Consider the following 19,945-nt stretch of genomic DNA (forward strand, 5'->3'; position numbering starts at 1 on the left):
CCAGTTACAGAAAGGGAAAGCAAGAATCTGGTTATTTAGCATCTATTCATTGCCTTCCCATTTATGATACTCTGAGAATATTATGTCTGGTTGTCTGCTCCAGAGAAAAACAGAAATATTCTCCCTTTTCCTCACCAATCTCCAGTAGGCCATACCATCTCATGTACACTCTAAGAAACAGGGTTCTGTTCCAGACAAATACTCATCACCTTTGTGCATTTAAACACCTGGAGTGCCAGTACGCCTAACAGGTTAACGAGGAGTGGGGAAATGTTTCCAAAGTAAAACATGAAGAAAAGACCAGCTGTGAACTAATACCATTTATTTTCCATTGTACGAGGCAAGCAATTTTCTTTGGCTGGGTTCCATGGTAAGCAAAGTTCATCTGACTGTCTGCAAATGTATTAATTCCTGTATTGAATCCAATGCAAAGAACTACCTTGTGTTCCCCTGTGTGCAAAAAACTTTTAAATGAATTATTTTCTCTCTAGTATGATCATTCTAGAACAGAACAAGAGATGGTCTACAACTGTTTTACTGTGATAAATTTTATGGGTGGAAAACCTTAGGAATAAAAATTCAAAATGGGACCATCAACTCAAAAACCCAACCACTGCAGTAACACTAGAAATACCAAAGTTTAAGATAAGAATAACAAAGAAGTCTCCTCTTTTCTGAGGTCTAAAAACATGCTGACTATTTCAAAGTAAATAGTTTGAAAAAGCCTGTTAATACAGGAAGAGAAAAGTGGCAGATACTATTTTTCCACCTACTTGATACTACTGACAGCTGGCCTGTGGTGTATCTGTGGCCATGTTTACAGGATTGAGCCTCATCTTCAGAGCTGTACCAAGAAGTATTAAAATACCAAACTGTTTTTAAAAAGGGGGAATCTATGTCAACTTATCTGCTTTACTGCATGATAATGCTGGCAATGACTTAAAAGCTTAAATTCATCAACCAGCCTACTTATCAGTCTCGCAAATGACCTCAGGACATACAACTATAAGCTTCCTACTCGTGGTCTCCTCTAAGTGGGGGCACAGGGCAAAAAGCTGAAGCTCTTTCAGGCATGTTGTTTCCAACTACTTTGTCTTTCCTTGCCTTTATAAAGCTAGATTCAACTTACAGCACCTGAGCTTTCCCTAGTTTGACAATAAACAAGTAACCGTCCCTTGGACTGATTTCCCTTTTACTGTCTGTGTTTACCATCTGAAGGAATGTTATGCATTGTTTTAGTAAAGGTCCATCACTGCATATCCACACTTCCTCTACTAAGGACTTGCTTGTTGGGAAGAATTAATGGTCCAATTGATTGCCTTACTTTTGAGGTACCACTAGTTATGGAATTATTTTGGCCATGTTCAGGAATCAAGAAAAACCCTAGCTTATCTTTAGTAAGCATCTTTTACATTTACTGCAATAGTAGGAATATTCTGCTATTCCGCTACACTACCAACATAAATATTGGTCAAAGATAAGGGAAGACCCTGGCATTACTGCTTAGATGTCAACTTCTTTGTCCTCATTAGGTTTATTTATAAACTGTTTGGTGACATGATCCTTCTAACACACTAATCCAAACTGAAATATCTTCAATTTCCCCAATTGGAAGAGGAAAGAACTCAAACAAGTGAAATTCAAATGCTTAAGACTAACAATGAAACACAATCACCAAGGAAATACCTAAATTTGACTGTTTCATAATAATCTAACAGTACTTTGTATTAATTAATTTTGAAGCCAAGATCTACATTTTATGTATGATATGACCTAAATGTGGCATTAAGAATACTTTAAAAATGAAGAATAAACGTGGAAATGTCAGTAAGGTAAGACAGTTATGGTTCTTGTATCTCCCTATTGCTTCACGTGATTCCACTCTACTCATACAACTATCAAAAAGGTAGATTCTGATAGCTGTACAAGGATTCCATGTACGCCTTGGAATATATATGCAAATCAGGCTAATATAGCATAGGCCTGAAATCAGAGTGTATGCCTGAATATAAGGTAAGGTTTTTAACTTCCTGAAGGCACTTCCTAGAAGAGAGGAGACTGTCTGCTATTTGAGTCTTTACGTAGCATCTCAGATTATAAGATGTTTTTTCATGTACTTAATAGTGAACAAAAAAGTATCTGAGGAAAACATATTTGCTCAAAAATTAACTTTATTCAAAGCTAGTTTTAGGATGTTTATAAAAATATCTTAGTAGAATCATAAAAGGGGGGAAGAAAAAGTCAACACATTAATAATTAGTCCTAGGTTATAACCTTAAAATTGAAAGTACTGAGTGTTGTTACAAACGAGACTTTGAAAAACTGCTTTTAAAAAAGTCGTCAAATGCTATTCTGTCAGAAAGGATACAAATAACAGTAGTTAATTCTGAGGAAGTAACTAGGTAGCTAAGGGGAAAGACTGGGAGGTGACCTACTTTTCGCTATGACCCGTTTGTACACTGTACATTTTAGGGCAGTGAATGTGTTACCTACTCACACAAAACAAAACAGATAATTATATTCTAAAATAGGAACCACAGCCCCATAGAATGTTATGACCAATCACAAATCACACGAGTGATTATGTTATAGAGACTGTGAACATACAACCGTAAGATACACACGTACGCACGCAGGCACGCACTCAACCCCACTGTTCTGTCAATGATGCTTGTGGTCTAGACATAAAATCTCCAGTTTCAGATCATGCGTGAACTCAAAAACTACTGTAACTCAAGACAAAAGAGACAGAAATGAAGATACACCCCGGATTTTAGTGCTAGATGGATGATGCCAAGGGGTTCTGATGATGATAAAAAAAAAAAAAAAGCACTTCCCACAAAGATTCATAGATAGAATCTGAGCAAGACGGTTCTATGAAATATGAGTGTGACTAGAGCAATCCTTCTATATTATTGCAGTTTCATGAAATGTCATTTTAATTATGTACATGTAACTAAATTACTCAATTAAAATTTTTACCTTTTACTCCATCTTTCTAAAAGTTTATATGGGGAGACTACTTAATACTCAGGCTAACCTTATATTCAGGCATACATATTCAAGACAACACTCTTGCAAGAGAATGTGGTGTGCTTTATCAAGTAAATCACCACAAAGTATAAACTTTCCCAACACATTTCCCTCCTCCGCTACAAATGACCACTGTCTTGAGTTACTGTGTGTTATTGTAATTTTATACCAGCACAACTCGTATTTTTTTTTGAGGATAATAATCTGAACATTACACAGGTCCAAAGGTACCGTGTGAATTAGATGACATTTAGTCATGCTTTAGTAAATATGGTCATACTCTGTCAGCCACTGTCTTAGAAATGAAGGCCCCTAATTCTACAGGTTCTAAAGCCATTGTCAAGCACAGCCTCCTGAAAGGCCTGACAGCACCTGAGCCAAAATGTTGCTTTACACCACTCACACTCGACAAGGGTTATGCCCAAGAACAAGTACCAGAGGCTTATTCAAAGGGAGAACAAGTACACTCCAAACACATGTACTAAAGATCGAAGAACTGCAGCATATCATTTTCCTGCATAAGATAAAGCCAATAATGAAAAGGACTGGGAAACAGAACCCAGAAAAATAAGTAACAAGGTACATAAGGAAGTGTTCTAGAAGGGAAAGGTTTTCTTTCTTCTGGCTTTTAAAACTAAAAGTTTAAAAAAGTATATTTGTAAATGTAAAACCCATCAGAACTGTAGAAAGCACAATAAATTCAGTTGAAATTCTTCATGTGGCCCCTTTTAATATATATGCTTGATGTGTTTGTAAATTTTAGCATTTTTACATTTGTTAGTTTTTGCTTTAAGCATTAAAATTAAGTGTATATCATCTGTCCTTATCCATTTACATTAAAATTACATTTAATGTAATTACATTTAAAATGTTGTGTTTTCCGGAGACTCTGGCAAGCCTCTGGGATCAATGAAAAGTTCCTGAACAGATACCAAATGAATAGAAAATATTCACTTTGTACATAACGACAGGCAAAGACTGACAATGTGATCATATCCTATACCCATTCATAGAAAAATACTCAAATAAGAAATTCTTACTTTCCTAGTGATCATTAAGATAGCTTAAATTTTGTCAATTCTGAAATTAAGGTGCAACAAATTGGAGATGGGGAAAGGGGAGGAGTCTAGTCCAAGCCACAGTCCATCTTCCCTGGCATCAGTGCAGGAAGCTACCCTCCACTGCCAGCCTAGCATGAAATCTGGTGCTAAAATGGTTGCATCTAGAGCTTGTTTCCAAGAAGAATACTTCTACCAGATACTTAGTGGGGAAATAATGAAAGAACTGAAGGCAAAGTGAAAGTCTGCCTGTTACTCAAAACCAGCCAGTAACCCCTGAGGCTCTCCCTTCCGTGACAGGCTGCCCAATGTAACTGACAAAAAAAAAAAAAAAAAAAAAAATCACTACCAAACAGGAATTAACTGGGCCCACAAAGACGGGAGTCTTTAAATCCAGTCCCCACTGCACATGCAGAAGAACTCACCGTTCTTCCTCTCATTCAGAGGGGGCAGGTGCTGGCTGGGCTGCAAGGACAGCTCCTGGAATTCGTGCGCAACAGCTTCACTTTGAGGACTTGGGGCAAGATGGGCTAATGGCCCCAGCTCATCCTCGGCGTCTAGTACCCCTGGGGGATCCATCGTGCTCCAGCCACTGGCGACGGGCGTCCAAGACCTCTCTTAAATGTGGCCTGCTGAAGAGACTGTCAAGTAAAAACATGTAAGCAGATGGTACATTTATCTTTCTCCAATTTACACAAAAATATTAAAATGGAAATTCTGGGTTCTAGTCCAGCTTCACTGCTGTGTAGCAACTGCCAAGTCATTTATCTTCCCTGGATCTTGGATTCTTTATCCAACACACAGGAATAGACTTCCCATCTAAAACAGCACTTACCAGGTAAATACAAGTTGAAAGGTATTTTATATAATTTTTTCTACTGTGGATTAAAGAAAGTTATAGTTATTGGTGTCATTAAAGATTTTAATGCATTCTAAAATAAGACGAAAGTCATCTAATGACGATGGGGAAAAAAGGCAGTCTAGCTTGAAAATCTATCTAGACTCCTACAAATCAGGGCTGCCTGGGTGGCTCAGTCAGTTAAGTGTCTGCCTTCGGCTTAGGTCATGATATCGGGGTCCTGGGATCAAGCCCTGCATCGGGCTCCCTGCTCAGTGGGGAGTCTGCTTCTCCCTCTCCCTCTGCCCTCCCCCCCCACTCATAATCTCAGTCTGGTATCAAACAATTTTACAGTAAGTCAACATTCACAGCGCCCAGCAATGTTTCAGATAAGGACTCCTCCCTCAGCATGGGAACAGAACTCCTGCCTACAGCACAATGGACATACAGTTCATGCCACAGAAACAAACCTTTAAGCCACTGAGATTTGGGGTTATTTATTATTACAGCATAACCTGGCCCATTCTGACTAAAACAGAAATCGGTAACAGAAATACCAAAGCCACAATGAAACCCTCGATCCATGACTCTGGCTTAGGGGCTGAGCAGTGCATAGTAAGAAAGCTTACTGAAGGCTGAAAGCTAAAAGGGTGGTGAGCCACATTATGCAGGGGTGAAACATCTCACAAACTGCTGCCTGCTTAGTAGCATTCGCTATCACAGCCCATTGACCCACTCACCTACTGATGGATACTGTCCCAACACTGTTGTTTCCAGCTCCTATTACAAATAAAAATGCTATGAACATTCTCGTTCAAGTATTTGTATGGATATATGCTTTCGCTTCTCTTGCATGAATACCTAGGAGTAAAATGAGTGGATCGTATGGCAACTGAGTATTTAAATTTTAAAGAAACTAACAAAGTATTTCCCAAAGTGGTTATGCCATCCTGCATTCTTACTAGCAAATGAGAATTCCACTTGTTCCATATCCTTGCCAACACTTACGATCAATCTTTTTCATTTTAATTATTTCAGTGGGTGTGAAATGGTAACTCAATGTGGTTTTATTTATTTATGTATTACTTAACTTATTGAATTACACTTGCGATATTATACCAGTTTCAGATGAACAAGACAGGAATTTGATATTTTTATATATTACAGAATGATCACACTAGGTCTAGTTACCATCTGTCACCATACAAAATTATAATATTACTGACTACAGTCCCTATGCCACATATTACATCTCTGAGACTTATTTATTTTATAACTGAAAGTCTTTACCTCTTAATTGCCTTCACCTATTCTGCCAGTTCCCCCTCCCCCACACAGCCACCAGTTTGTTCTCTATATCTATGAGGTTGTTTTTTTTAGATTCCACCTATAAGTGAAATCATACAGGGTTTGCCTTTCTCTGACCTCACTCCGCATGATATCCTTGAGGTCCTACTATGTTGTCACAGAAGACAAGATTTCATTCTTTTTTGTGGCTGAGTAATACCACACACCTACACACAACCTTCTTTATCCATTTATCATCTATTGATGGACATTTGGGTTACTTCTATGTCTTGGAACCTGTAAATAATATTGCAATAAGCATAAAGGTAGTACATATATCTTTTTGAATTAGTTTTTTCATTTTCTTTAGATAAATACCCAGAGGTGGAATTCCTGGATCATATGGTGATTCTATTTTTAATTTTTTGAGGAACCTCCATACTGTTTTCTGCAGTGGCTGCCCTAATTTACATTCCCATCAACGGTACACAAGGGATCCCCTTTCTCCACATCCTCACCAACACTTGTTATTTCTCGCATTTTTGATGATAGCCATTCTGACTAGTATGAGGTGGTATCTCATTGTGCTTCTGATTTGCATTTCCCTGGTGATTAGTGATGTTCAACATCTTTTCATGTGCTTGTTGGCCATCTGTATGTCATCTTCGGAAAACTGTCTATTCAGGTCCTCTGTCCATTTTTTAATGGGGTTGTTCTGTTGTTATTATTGAATTGTATGAGTTCTTGATATATTTTGGATATCAACACATTATCAGATATATGGCTTACAGTGATCTTCTCCCAATCAGCAGGCTGCCTTTTCATTTTGTTTATGGTCTCCTTCACTCTGCAAAAGCTTTGCAGTTTGATGTGGTCCCATTTGTTTATTTTTGGTTTTGATGCCCTTGCCTAAGGAGCCATATCCAAAAAAATATCGCTAAGACTGATGTCAAAGAGCTTACTGCCTATGTTTTCTTCTAGGAGTTTTATGGTTTCAGGTCTTACATTTACGCCTTTAACCCATTTTGTGTTTATTTTTGTGTACGGTATAAGAAAGCAGTCCGGTTTCATTCTTTCACACATAGCTGTCCAATTTTCCCAACACCGTTTATTGAAAAGACTGTCTTTTCCCCACTGTGTGTTCTTGTCTCCTTTATATAAGTTAATTGACCACAGAGGTGTGGGTTTACTTCTGTTCTCTCTATTCTGTTCCACTGATCTTTGTCTGTTTTTATGCCAGTACCATACTGTTTTGATTACTACTGCTTTCAGTACAGTTTGAAATTCCAAAGTATGATACCTCCAGATTTGTTCTCTTTCCCAAAATTGCTTTGGTTATTTGGGGTCTTTCATTGTTCCATACAAAACTTTCAGTTTGTTTCAATTCTGTGAAAAATGCCATTGGAATTTTGATAGGGATTTCAGTGAATTGGTTGATTTGTAGACTGCTTTGGGTATTATGGACATTTTCATAATTTTAATTTTTCCAACCCCAAAGCACAGCATATCTTTCCATTTATTTATGTCACCTTCAATTTCTTTCATCACTGTTTTATAGTTTTCAGAGTATAGGTTTTTCACTTTCTTGGTTAAATTTATTCTAGGTTATTTTACTGTTTTTGATGCAACTGTAAATAGGGTTACCTTCTTAATTTCTGTTAGTTCATTATGAGGGTGTAGAAATGCAACAAATTTCTGTATATTACTTTTGTATCCTGTAACTTTACTGCATTTATTAGTTCTGATAGGTTTTTGGTGGAGTCTTTAAGGTTTTCTACATAGGATCATATCACCAGCAAACAGTGACAGTTTTACTTCTTCCTTACCAATTTGGATGCTTTTCTTTTTCTCGTCCAATAGCTGTGGCTAGGACTTCAAATACTATGTTGAATAAAAGTGGCAAGAGTAGACATCCTTGTCTTGCTTCTGATCTTCGAGAAAAAAATTTCATCTTTTCACCCATTATGATGTTAGCTGTGCGTTTGTCATAAATTGCATTTATTATGTTGAGGTATCGTCTCTCTATATCTACTTTGTTGAGAGTTTTTATCACAAATGGATACTGGATTTTGTCAAATGCTTTTTCTGTACCTATTGAGATGATTATATAACTTTATCCTTTATTTTATTAATGTGCTACATCATGTTGATTGATTTGCAGATGTTAAATCATCTTTGTATTTCTGGAATGAACTCCACTTGGTCATGGTGTACTATCCCTTTTAATGTTTTCATTAAACATTTGTTTAATGTTTGCTAAGATTTTGTTGAAGATTTTTGCATCTGTGTTCATTGGGAATGTTGGCCTGTAATTTTCTGTTTTTTTGTGGTATCTTTGTCTGGTTTTGGTGTCAGGGTAAAGCTGGCCTTATAAAATAGGTTTGAAGTATTCATTTTTGGGGGAATAATTTGAAAGTGTTTCTTCCTCTTCAATTTTTGGGAATAATTTCTGGGATAATTTAAATGTTTGGTAGAATTCATCTGTGAAGTCATCTGCACTTGGACTTTTGTTGGTAGTTTTTTGATTACTGATTCAAATTTCATTGTTAGTAAGTGGTCTATTCAGATTTTCTCTACCTTTACGATTCAATTTTGGAAGACTGCATGTTTCCAGGCACTTATCCATTTCTTCTACGTATTTGTTGGCATAGAATTGCTCATAGTATTTACTTATTATTTCTGTGGTACCCGTTGTAATTTCTTCTTTTTCATTTCTGATTTTACTTATTTGGGCCATCCTCTTTTTTTCTTGATGAGTTTTGCTCAAGGTTTGTTGATTTTGTTTATCTTTTCAAAGAAGCAGCTCTTAGTTTCATTAATCTTTTCTACTTGGTGTGTGTGTGTGTGCATGTGTATTTCATTCCCCCACACACACACTCTGATCTATATTATTTCCTTCCTTCTACTAACTTTGGTTCTTGTTTTTCTAGTTTCTTTAAATGTAAAGTAGATTATTTGATATTTTTCTTGTTTCTTGAGGTAGGCCTGTATCACTACAAAATTCCCTCTTAGAACTAGTTTTGCTGCGTCCCAAAGATTTGGAATGCTGTGTTTCCATTTTCATTTGTCTCTAGGTATTTTTTTAATTTCCTCTTTGATTTCTTTGTTGACCAATTATTAAACAATAGCATGTTGTTTAGTCTCCATGTGTTTGTGGGTTTTTTTTTTCCAGTTTTCTTCATGTAATTGACTTCATGTAATTGACTTCTAGTTTCACGCTGTTGTGGTTGGAAAAGATGCTTGATATGATTTCAGTCTTCTTAAATTTATTGAGACTGGTTTTGTAGCCTACCATGTGATCTACCCTGGAGAATGCTCCATGTGCACTTGAAAAGAACACATATTCTGGTTTTGGGTGGAATGTTCTGTATGTATCTATTAAGTCCGTCTGGTCTAATGTGTCATTTTAGGCCACTGTTTCCTTATTGATTTTCTGTCTGGATGATCTGTTGATATATATGGGGTACTAAAGTCCACTACTACTGATTAAGGAGTGTACTTGTGAAGAGCACCAGGTGATGTATGAAATTGCTGAAACACTACATTGTATACCTGAAACTAACAGAACATTGTATGTTAACTAGAATTAAAATAAGAAGTTAAAAAGAAAAAAAAATAAAGTCTCTTACTATTACGGTATTACTATTTCTTTTATGTCTGTTAATATTTGCTTTATAGATTTAGGTTCTCCCATGTTGTGTACATACATTTTTACAAATGTTATATCCTCTTGTTGAATTTACTCCATTATCATTATGTAATGCCCTTCTTTATCTCCTGTTACAGTCTTTTAAATTCTATTTTGTCTGAAATAACTACCCCAGCTTTCTTTTCATTTCCATTTGTATGGTATGTATCTTTTTCCATCCCTTCACTTGCAGTCTGTGTGTGTCTTTACATTTGAAGTGAGTATCCTGTGGGCAGTATGTAGAAAATTCTTGTTCTTCTCTATCCATTCGGCCACCTGTCTTTTGGTTGGTGCATTTAAACCATTTACATTTAAAGCAATCATGGGGCGCCTGGGTGGCTCAGTTGGTTAAGTGTCTGACTCTTGATTTTGCTCAGGTCATGATCTCAGGGTAATGGGGTTGAGCCCCGTGTCGGGCTCTGCACTCAGCGGGGAGTCTGCTTGAAATTCTCTCTCTCCCTCTCCATCTGCCCTTCCCCCTGCTCACACACACTCGTTCTCTGCCTCTAAAAATAAATAAATAAATCTTTAAAAAAATAAAGCAATTATTAATAAGTATGTACTTATTGCCATTTTGTTCACTGTTTTCTGGCTGTTTTTGTATTTCCTCTCTGTTCCTTTTTTCTCTCTCTCTCTTCTCTGTGGTTTGATTGTTTTCTTTAGCGTTATGCTTAGATTCCTTTCTCTTTGTCTTCTGCATATTAAGTTTCTTCTTTGTGGTTACCGTGAGGTTCGCACACAACATCTTATGTATATACAGTCTCTTTTAGGTTGATGGTAACTTAATTCTTAAAAAATTCTTTATTTAAACTCAATTTAGCTAACATATACTGTATTATTAGTTTCAGGGGTAGAATTTCGTGCATATAACACTCAGTGCTCATTACATCAAATGCCCTCCTTAAAGTCCATCACCCAATTACTCCTTTCCCCCCCACCTCCCCTCCAGCAACCCTCAGTTTGTTTCGTAGAGTTTAGCATCTCTTATGGTTTGCCTCCTTCTCTATTTTCATCTTATTTTATTTTCCTTTCCTTTCCCTATGCTCATCAGTTGTTTCTTAAATTCCACAAATGAGTGAAATCATATGGTATTTGTCTTTCTCTGACTTATTTTGCTTAGCATAATACCCTCTAGGTCTACTCATGTCATTGCAAATGGCAAGATTTCATTCTTTTTGATGGTTGAATAATATACCATCATGAGCACATGTGCGCGCGCGCGCACACACACACACACACACACACACACACATCTTGTTTATCCATTCATCTGTTGATGGACATCTGGGCTCTTTCCATAGTTTGGCTATTGTGGGCATTGCTGCTATAAACATTGGGGTACATGCACCCCTTCAGATCACTATGTTTGTATCTTTTGAATAAATACCTAGTAGTTCAATTGCTGGGTCACAGGGAAGATCTATTTTTAACTTTTTGAGGAAACTCCATACTGTTTTCCAGAGTAGCTGCCAACCAACAATATAAGAGGGTTCCCCTTTCTCTGCATCCTAGACAACATCTGTTGTTTCCAGACTTGTTAATTTTGATAGTAATTTAATTTTTAATGCATTCCAAATCTTTATTTTTACTCCCCACTCCATGTTTTATATATTTGATATCACATCTCATATCTTTTTATTTTATATATCCCTTACTTTTAATTAAACTACTGTTGTTTTTTTAACTTTCAGACTGGCTTTATAAGTGGCTGATCCACTACTTTAATCATTTATTTACCTTTCCTGGTGGAACTTTTCCTTTCATATATTTTCTTTTCTTCCCTTTTTTTAAAGATTTATGTATTTGGGGGGGGTCTTAAACAGGTTGTGCACTGAGTGTGGAGCCTGATGCAGGGCTCAATCCCATGACCCTGTGATGAAACCAAGAGTCAAACACTTAAGCGACTGTGCCACCCAGGCACCCCACTTTTTTATATTTTCGTTTTAGTGCCTTTCCTTCAGAGTTTAGAGAAGTCCTTTTAACATTTCTTATAAGGTTGGTTTAGTGGTGATGAATCCCTTCAAGTTTTGCTTTTCTGGAATACTCTTAATCTCTCCTTCAATTATGAATGATAACCTTGCCAGGTAGAGAATTCTTGGTTGGCAGGTTTTTTTTTCTTTTCAGCACTTTGAATACATCATGTCACTCCCTTATGGCCTGTAAAGTTTCTGGTGAAAAACCTGCTGATAGCCTTATGGGGTTTCCCTCATATGAAACATGTTGCTCTTCTCTTACTGCTTTTAAGATTCTATCCTGAACTTTTCTTTTTAGAGATTTATTTATTTGAGAGCATGTGCAAGAGCACGTGCATGGGTGGGGGGGCAGGGAGAGGGGGAGAGAGAATCCTTAAGCAGACACCCCAATGACTGTGAAGCCTGACCGGGGTGGGGGGCCTCAATCCCAGGACCCAGAGATCATGACCTGGGCCAAAAACAAGAGTCACCAAGTCACCACGGTGCTCCACTTCAAATAATTTTTTTAGTCTTTTCTCTCTCTTCTCCTTCTAGAACCCTTATAATGTGAATGTTAGTATGCATGAGGTTGTCCCAGAGATCCCTTAAGGTATCCTCACTTTTTACAATTCTTTTCTTCATTTTGCTGCTCTGTCTGGGTGTTTCCCATTTCTTTGTCTTCCAGCTCACACAGTCATACTTCTGCTTCATCCATTCTGCTGTTGAACCACTCTAGAGTATTTCTCATTTCTGTTATAACTTTTGTTTGGTAGTTTCTTATATTTCCTATCTCTTTGTTGAAGTTCTGTGTTCATTCACTCTTCTGAGATCAGTGAGCATCTTTATGACCATTACTCTGAACTTTTTATCAGGTAGGTTGCTTATCTCTGTTTTATTAAGGTCTCTTTCTAGGGATTAGCCTTGTTCTTTGGTTTGGAACATATTTCTCTGGCTTCTCATTTTGCCTGTCTCTCTGTCTACATTATTAGGCAAAACAAATACCTGAGTCTTGAAAACATGGTCTTGTGCAGGAGCTTTGCCATGTGGCCCAGAAGCACAATCTCCTCTGGCTACCTGAACCAGGCACTCTGTGTGTGTCCCTTGTATGGGTTTTGAGTGCCTGCCATTGATTTTAGGGATGTGGTTGCTGTGTGTGAAGGGTGGAGCTCAGGGCACTCACCCATCCTGGTTGCAGTTCAGCCACTGCACAGGGAGGGAGGGGTTTGAGCTGCTTGCCTTTCCTACTTGTGGCTTTGGTCTTTGCGTGGGGTGGTGGGGGCTCAGGGCGTTCACCCAATCCTGTTGCTGCTGGAATGCTGAGCAGGGTGGGTGGGGCATGGGGCACTTTCCTAGCCCAGTTACAACATGGGGTAGGGAAGAGCACACCCTGGTGCTAGCAAGCTAGAGACAGGGCACCAAAAATAGCACCGGTCAGCTCAGTCACCAGCAAGTTAGGATAAGATTGCAAAAATGGCTCTACCAGTATTTCTGTCCCCAAATAAAGTGGTAATTAGTAAGTAGGACTTTAAATTAGTTAAGTGGGTCTCCCTCACTTACGGTCTAGGTGCTTTTCAATCTGTTGCTTCTATGCTGGATCTCGGAATGAATGGATTTGCATACAAGACCTTTAAGAGCAGGATCTCCATTCCCCGTAGTTCTAGGATTCTTCTGGTCTTAATTACCACTGATTTTCAAACCCAGACATTTTGGGGGCTTGTCTTTCTGGTGCTGGCCCCCAGGGTTGGGGCACCCGGTGTGAGGCAAAATCCTTTCACTCTTCGAGGGAGTGTTCTGCATTAGAGGGATCCCTCCTACTATGGGGTAACCCTGTCTGGCTGCTCCTCCTACCCTTCTTGATGCATCCTCTGTCTTTTGTTGTGGAGGCTATTGTTTATCTAGTTCTCAGGTCCTTTTCAGAGAAAAATTATTCCCTATGTAGCTGTAAACCTGTTGTGTCTCTAGGAAGAAGGGAGTTTAGGGTCTTCCTATGCTACCATCTTGAGCCCCTTATCACTGTGATTTGTATTATAATTTGTATTTCCCTAATGAAGTTGAGCATCTTTTAATGTGCTTATTTGCCATCTGTGTATCCTCTCTGGTTAAGTATCTGATCCAATCTTCTGTTCCTATTTAAAATTCGGAGGTTTATTTTTCTTATTATTGTTTTGAGAGTTCTTTATATATATTCTGGACAAAAGTCCCTTATCAGATATATGATTTGCAAATATTTTCTCCCAGTCCATGGCTTTTAATTCTCTTAATAGTTTTTTATAAAAAGCACATGTTTTTAATATGATGAAGTCCGACCTATCAATTTTTTCTTTTCTGAATCATGTTTTTAGTGTTGTAGCTAAGAAACCTGTGATTAACCTAAGGTCACAAAGATTATCTACTATGTTTTCTTCTAGATGTTTCACAGTTTTATGTTTTACATTTAAGTCTATGATCTGCTCTGAATTAATTTTTGTATATGCTGTGAGATATGAATCAAAGTTTTTGGTTTTTGGCATAAAGGTACATGATTGTTCCAATACCATTTGTTGAAAGGTTATCTTTTCTCCAATAAATTGCCTTTGCACCCTTATTGCAAACCAGCTGACAACATATATGTGGATCTACTTCTTGACTATATTTAGTTCCCAGAAAAGAATGAGCCACAGAAGAGAAGGTCCTAAATTCTGTGTATGAACTCTGCCCACGGCTCTGGCTGACCCCTAACTGATGCACATGCAATGCAGACTCCCAACAACCCAGCTAAGGGAAAAAACAAAACAAAACAAAACAAAAAACAGAACTGAGATTTCAGTTGCTGCTCACCACAGGAAAGGGAGTGTGTGAAAGTGAGTTCAGCTAAGTTAATTGCTGAAATAAAACAATATTGTTAAGAGGGAACCTCACAAAATCCACAGTCTACAACTGTCCATCCAGAATTCCATATCCAACAAAAATACTCTTTAATAATGAAGGCAGAATTGTCACCAGAAGACACACACTACAAGAAATGCTTAAAAGAATTTCTTCAGGCTGAAGGGAAGTGATGCCAGATAGAAACTTGGATCAGAGGAATGAAAAGCATTAGAAATGGTAAACATGTAGATAAAAGCCAAAGACTTGTTTTTCCTCCTGCTTTCTTATTACTATTCAAAGTAATATTTATAACACTATGCTTATGGGGCCTATAATGTATGTATTTGTACTGCATATGACAATAGCAAAAAGGATGGGGAAAGGTTAACTATCACAACATTATTACATTTCTATACATTATAAGAGAGGTGTACAATTTTAACTTGAAGTATACTGAGAAGTTAAAGTCATATATTGTAATTCCCAGAGCAACCATTAAAAAAATACAAATAGTTTTAGCTCAAAAGCCAATATGGAAATTAAAAAGGAACTCTAAAAATACTCAATTGACCTAAAAAGAAGTAACAGAGAAACAATAAAAGAGATGGGACAAACAAGGGCAAAGAGTAAAATAGTACAACAAAATCTTATTTATCAATAGTTATATTAAATGTACATGGACTAACATTATGATTAAAAGACAGAGAATGACAGAATGGATTTTAAAAGTCTAAAAATGTATGCCTATAAGTGACCCACTTTAAATATGAAGGCATAAATAGGATGGAGGAAAATGGAAAGAAAAAGGTCAGGCAAACAAGAAGCCTGAGAAGGCTGAAATGACTATATTAACGTAAAAAAAAAAAAAAAAAGAAGAAGAAAAAGAAAATAAAGAAAACTCAAAAAACGTGTGTTAGGTAGGTACATTACATGTAAAATGATCTGTTTCACTACAGAATATTAAAAAATGGCTCCTAGATTTTTTTCAAAGCTATGAATTTCATTTCAAATTATTTATTCATATAAAATAAAATCTGTCCACAGTAAACTAATGCTAAGATACCGGTACCATAGTGCCCTTATAATGGTAAGATGTACAAACTCTGAACATTAGTGTTGATGATCTGGAAGATCCTTTAGGCATGAGACTTTAAAATATTTTCATGCAGTATTATTTTTTCTTCATTTTGAAGAATTTTTTTCAACCTATTATTCCTTGACATTATGATCACCTTAAACTCCCACACATTCCTCCAAATTAAGAAAATTATAAGCTAAGAAAATCTTTACAAAATGTAGCAAAAGGAAAAGAATAAGTGTTCAAAAAATTTTTAACTTAATATTCATGAACATTTTTGATTGAGTATAGACTCTATCTATTCCCCCATTCTACTACCAAATTTGTAAGCTGTCACCCAATAACCACTTAACTGCTTGATAATGTTCTTTTGAAACTGGAATCTAACATCAAACATAAAAAACACTGTCCATCCAATAGCCTCTAATTGAGATGTTAAAGAAATGGCATTAGAATGGATTCTTTCATTGGGTCATAATTTACTTATAAAAGTAAAGCAATCATTTAGCTTTAACTAGAGAAAGTGTGATAAAATACTAACTCATCTATAACTGACACAATGAATGAGTATGGAGTTAATACCCTATATATCCATAAAGCAAAATGAAATTAATCCAACAATTATCCAGCAGTAGGTCAAAGCACAACACAACACTAGAAAGATCAACCTGGAATATAGCTTCTGTTCTCAAAAACCAAACTACTTCATAGTCAGATACTACATCAGAGACAGAAAACAAGACAAAACGAAAACACCAAAACAAAAATGAGAGACCTCTTGTTCATCTATTGATTCATTCATATCCTTTTTTTCTGAATGGAATCAAGATAGCACCAATAATAACCTTGTATTTTAAAAGATGCTGGGCTCTTGAGCTAAGGTAGTCTCAAAATCAATGCTAACATCTGTTTTGAACTGAGTGAAGTGTCAAGCCAAATCTTTTTCCACTGTACCATACTGTTCCTAATGACAAATTCACATGAGATGTTAGTAAATAAAGGCTATATAATCAATGCTATATAAAGGAAACTAAATAATCAAGGAATCCAAAGGATATCAATATCAAAATTAATACATTTAATATAAAACCAGCAAAATGCAGACAGATAGAATATCCAAATATACTCAACAAAAAATGATCCAGCAACAGTAAAACCGTTGTCCCTGCCCTTTAAAGCTCCCCTGAATTACAAACATCAGGAAAACACCTGGCTAACAGCCAGTAAAAATAAATCTCGAAATTCAGACAAGATAAAACTTGAATCAGGAAGTTCAAAGACAATGTTAATCACATACACAAAGTAATTCCCTACATCAGAAGCATATTTACTATTAAGTCCCATGATCAAACAAGTTGAAAATTTCAAGTCAAATGCATTTTGAGAAACAGAATTTTGTGCTGGGGTTGGTTAAATTAATGATATCAGTGCTGAGTTATTTTATATTACCTATTCTTCCTCCAAAGCTCCTGGTGGCAATTTGTTAAATAGCTAATGTTAGAGCTCAAAATTTATTTACTAATTAAAGAACTCTCACCAACTGTATATATGAAAATACTTTTGTAATAATATATTGTTATTTCTGTATTGTCTTCTAAATGAAATTTCTTAAGGATATCAAGAATTCAAAGCCAAACCTGTTTATATTTTTATATAAATAACACTCACCTCTCAGTTTCTCATTGGGAGAAAAACTGCAGAAGGAAATACTTTATCCAATCTGTCCATACTCAGTTTAATAATTAGGATGGAACCAGAAAAGAGAGTTCTAAAACCACGTTTCTTTTTTTTTTTTTTTTTAAAGATTTTACTTATTTATTTGACAGAGAGAGACAGCCAGCGAGAGAGGGAACACAAGCAGGGGGAGTGGGAGAGGAAGAAGCAGGCTCATAGCGGAGGAGCCTGATGTGGGGCTCGATCCCAGAACGCTGGGATCACGCCCTGAGCCGAAGGCAGACGCTTAACGACTGCGCCACCCAGGCGCCCCTGTAAAACCACGTTTCTATACAAACATTGTTTCACTGCATACTACACTTTAATTAACCCTAACCATAAAAAGTGTTTTTGTTTCTGTATTTTTTTTCTAATTTAATTCCTGGTTTGATTACTTGAATGCTCTTATATTTAAAAAGACTGCATAAGTTCTAGACTAACAAAGTATTTTACCTGAAAGTTACCTTAGAACCGACGACTAGTATAAGTACTTCTCAATGTTCCTCACGGTATGATAATTCCCTTGAGGGACTTGAAAAAAAAATCCTGGGGGCGGGGGGAGAAGGGGAGGATCTCCAGAGATTTTGACATAACTGGTCTTCAAAAGAGTTATTCTAATGTGCAGCCAGTGCTGAGACTCACTGATCCAGTGGAACCCTTTATTTTAAAGAGAGAATAAATCATTTGCCCAATGAGAGGGAAGAGACGTCAGGAGGGAATTAGTACAGCAGGTGTAAAAACTGAGACTGTAAGCAGGTAGAACAAGAAGTTGAAGAATTAAATGTCTAACTGCATTTGGGTGAGGAAAGTCTTCAAGGATGAATAGGAGTTTGCAGGCACTGACGTTTTTCTGATCTGTAAAAGCCCTACGGCAGGAAAGGCGCAAGCTTGACAGTGTTAGCGCAGAAGCGCATGCCAGGGAGTGGCAGAAGATAAGGTTGGTGTGGTAAGTTAGAGCACAGCTGCGAAGGAATGTGCACCGTAAAGAACAGTGATATGATCAGACCTGTATTTTAGAAAGATAATTCTGGCAGAGGCTGGTTACTGATAAAAGCTCCTGCTGAAATGCAGAGGGACGAGGTTAAGACAGTGGAAATGCAGAACAGGGAGTAAGTTCAAATAATACTTAAGCGGCAAAAGGTCAAGCCTTGATGACTGGCTCATTTGAAAGGTAAAAGAGAATAACAAGTTGAGGGTGGCTGAGATTTCCAGATTTGGGTGGACAGAAAAGCTGGTGGTATCATTACAACAAGGCAGGGATGAGTAGTGGTGAAGAGTGTTCACCCTGAGAAGGGACAGGCCCCTAAGAGGGAACCTGAGGACAGGGGGGTATGGGGGGCTAATGAGATAGCTATTAGAGTCTAGGCAAAACACTTAACTTTTCAGGGATCCAGTTTCCTCACTTAAAAATGACAAAGAGAAGAACATGGAAGAATATTTCCATTTCTGCTCATCTTGGCACTAAGTTTATTCTAGGCTTTCCTTAATTTTACCCTAATGACCTTTCTGTTGGCAGGCAGTAATCTCATTTTACAGATGAGAAAACCAAAGCTTGGAAAGATGAAGCAAATCTGAGACACTAGGGTCAAAGCCAGGATTCCACCTTCGAAGACCATATTCCTTCCCCAGTAACATGACGTTTATGTGCCAAAAGCGAGTAAGTTAGAGCAAAAATTGGGAGAGACCCATTAGGTTGGGGGAGGAGGGAGTGCTGAGGAAGAGGGAGATGGAGCCATCTGAACAATTCTGTGCACACTGAAGGCCCAGAGTTTTAAGCACTGTGCTGGGCACTGGGCTTCCAATGACAACTCAGTCATAACCCCTACAGCGCCTGGAGGTAAAGACCTTATCAAGCGGGCAGTGATCACAGACAGTAGTGCTTGGCAGGAGCAAACGGAGCAGGCCTGCTTTGTAGCAGATGAAGGAAACACTCTTCCTCCTACTGTTCCATTTTAGCCAACACTGAGAGTGTAACTGGAATTGAATTCCGGACCAGAAGAAAATGAAATCTACAGTCATAGATGTACTGCAGAGAAACACGACATGTTTTTTTGACATCAGCTTATAATTCTTTCAAATAAACAACTTCTAAGCATGGTTTTTTTATTTGTAGCAGTTGGATTTTTATGTGTAGTCATTAAATACACAGCAAAAAGGAACTATAAATATACCAAATACTGACAATACACTGTATAGAAAAAGTTATGTAACTTCTTTTCTGAGCTTGAGGTGGCTCTTTACAGCTCTAGATATGCCGACGTGAGGATTTATTTAACTTGTTTACTGTAGATTTGTTCCAACTGAACATAACATGGAGCAAACTACATCCTTAACAGCCTCCAAAATGATGCATTCTTAAGTACTGTAACTAATACTTAAGTAAACAGTGTTTCTGAAATATTCATTGTGCTCCGTTTATAAATCAAAATTTGAATTAGCAGAAGTTTAAAA

At 37.2% G+C, this 19,945-nt stretch overlaps 1 protein-coding gene across 9 annotated transcripts in view; it reads right to left on the bottom strand.

The window, feature by feature from the left end:
* Window positions 1-19,945, bottom strand: part of MRTFB (myocardin related transcription factor B) — a 263,944-nt gene that overhangs the window by 114,869 nt on the left and 129,130 nt on the right. For all 9 annotated transcript variants that reach the window (XR_015727978.1, XM_045776055.2, XM_087870349.1 and 6 more), the window contains one exon: window positions 4,517-4,732. Coding sequence is in view for 8 of the 9 variants with exons in the window: in XM_045776055.2 (XP_045632011.2) it covers window positions 4,517-4,670 (154 nt within the window). In the remaining variant the exon portion in view is untranslated. The remainder of the gene's footprint in view (window positions 1-4,516; window positions 4,733-19,945) is intronic.

This window comes from Ursus americanus, chromosome 2 (assembly GCF_024610735.1).
Source record: "Ursus americanus isolate L20-20 chromosome 2, mUrsAme1.1.p, whole genome shotgun sequence".
In the NCBI taxonomy this organism is placed as follows: Eukaryota; Metazoa; Chordata; class Mammalia; order Carnivora; family Ursidae; genus Ursus; species Ursus americanus.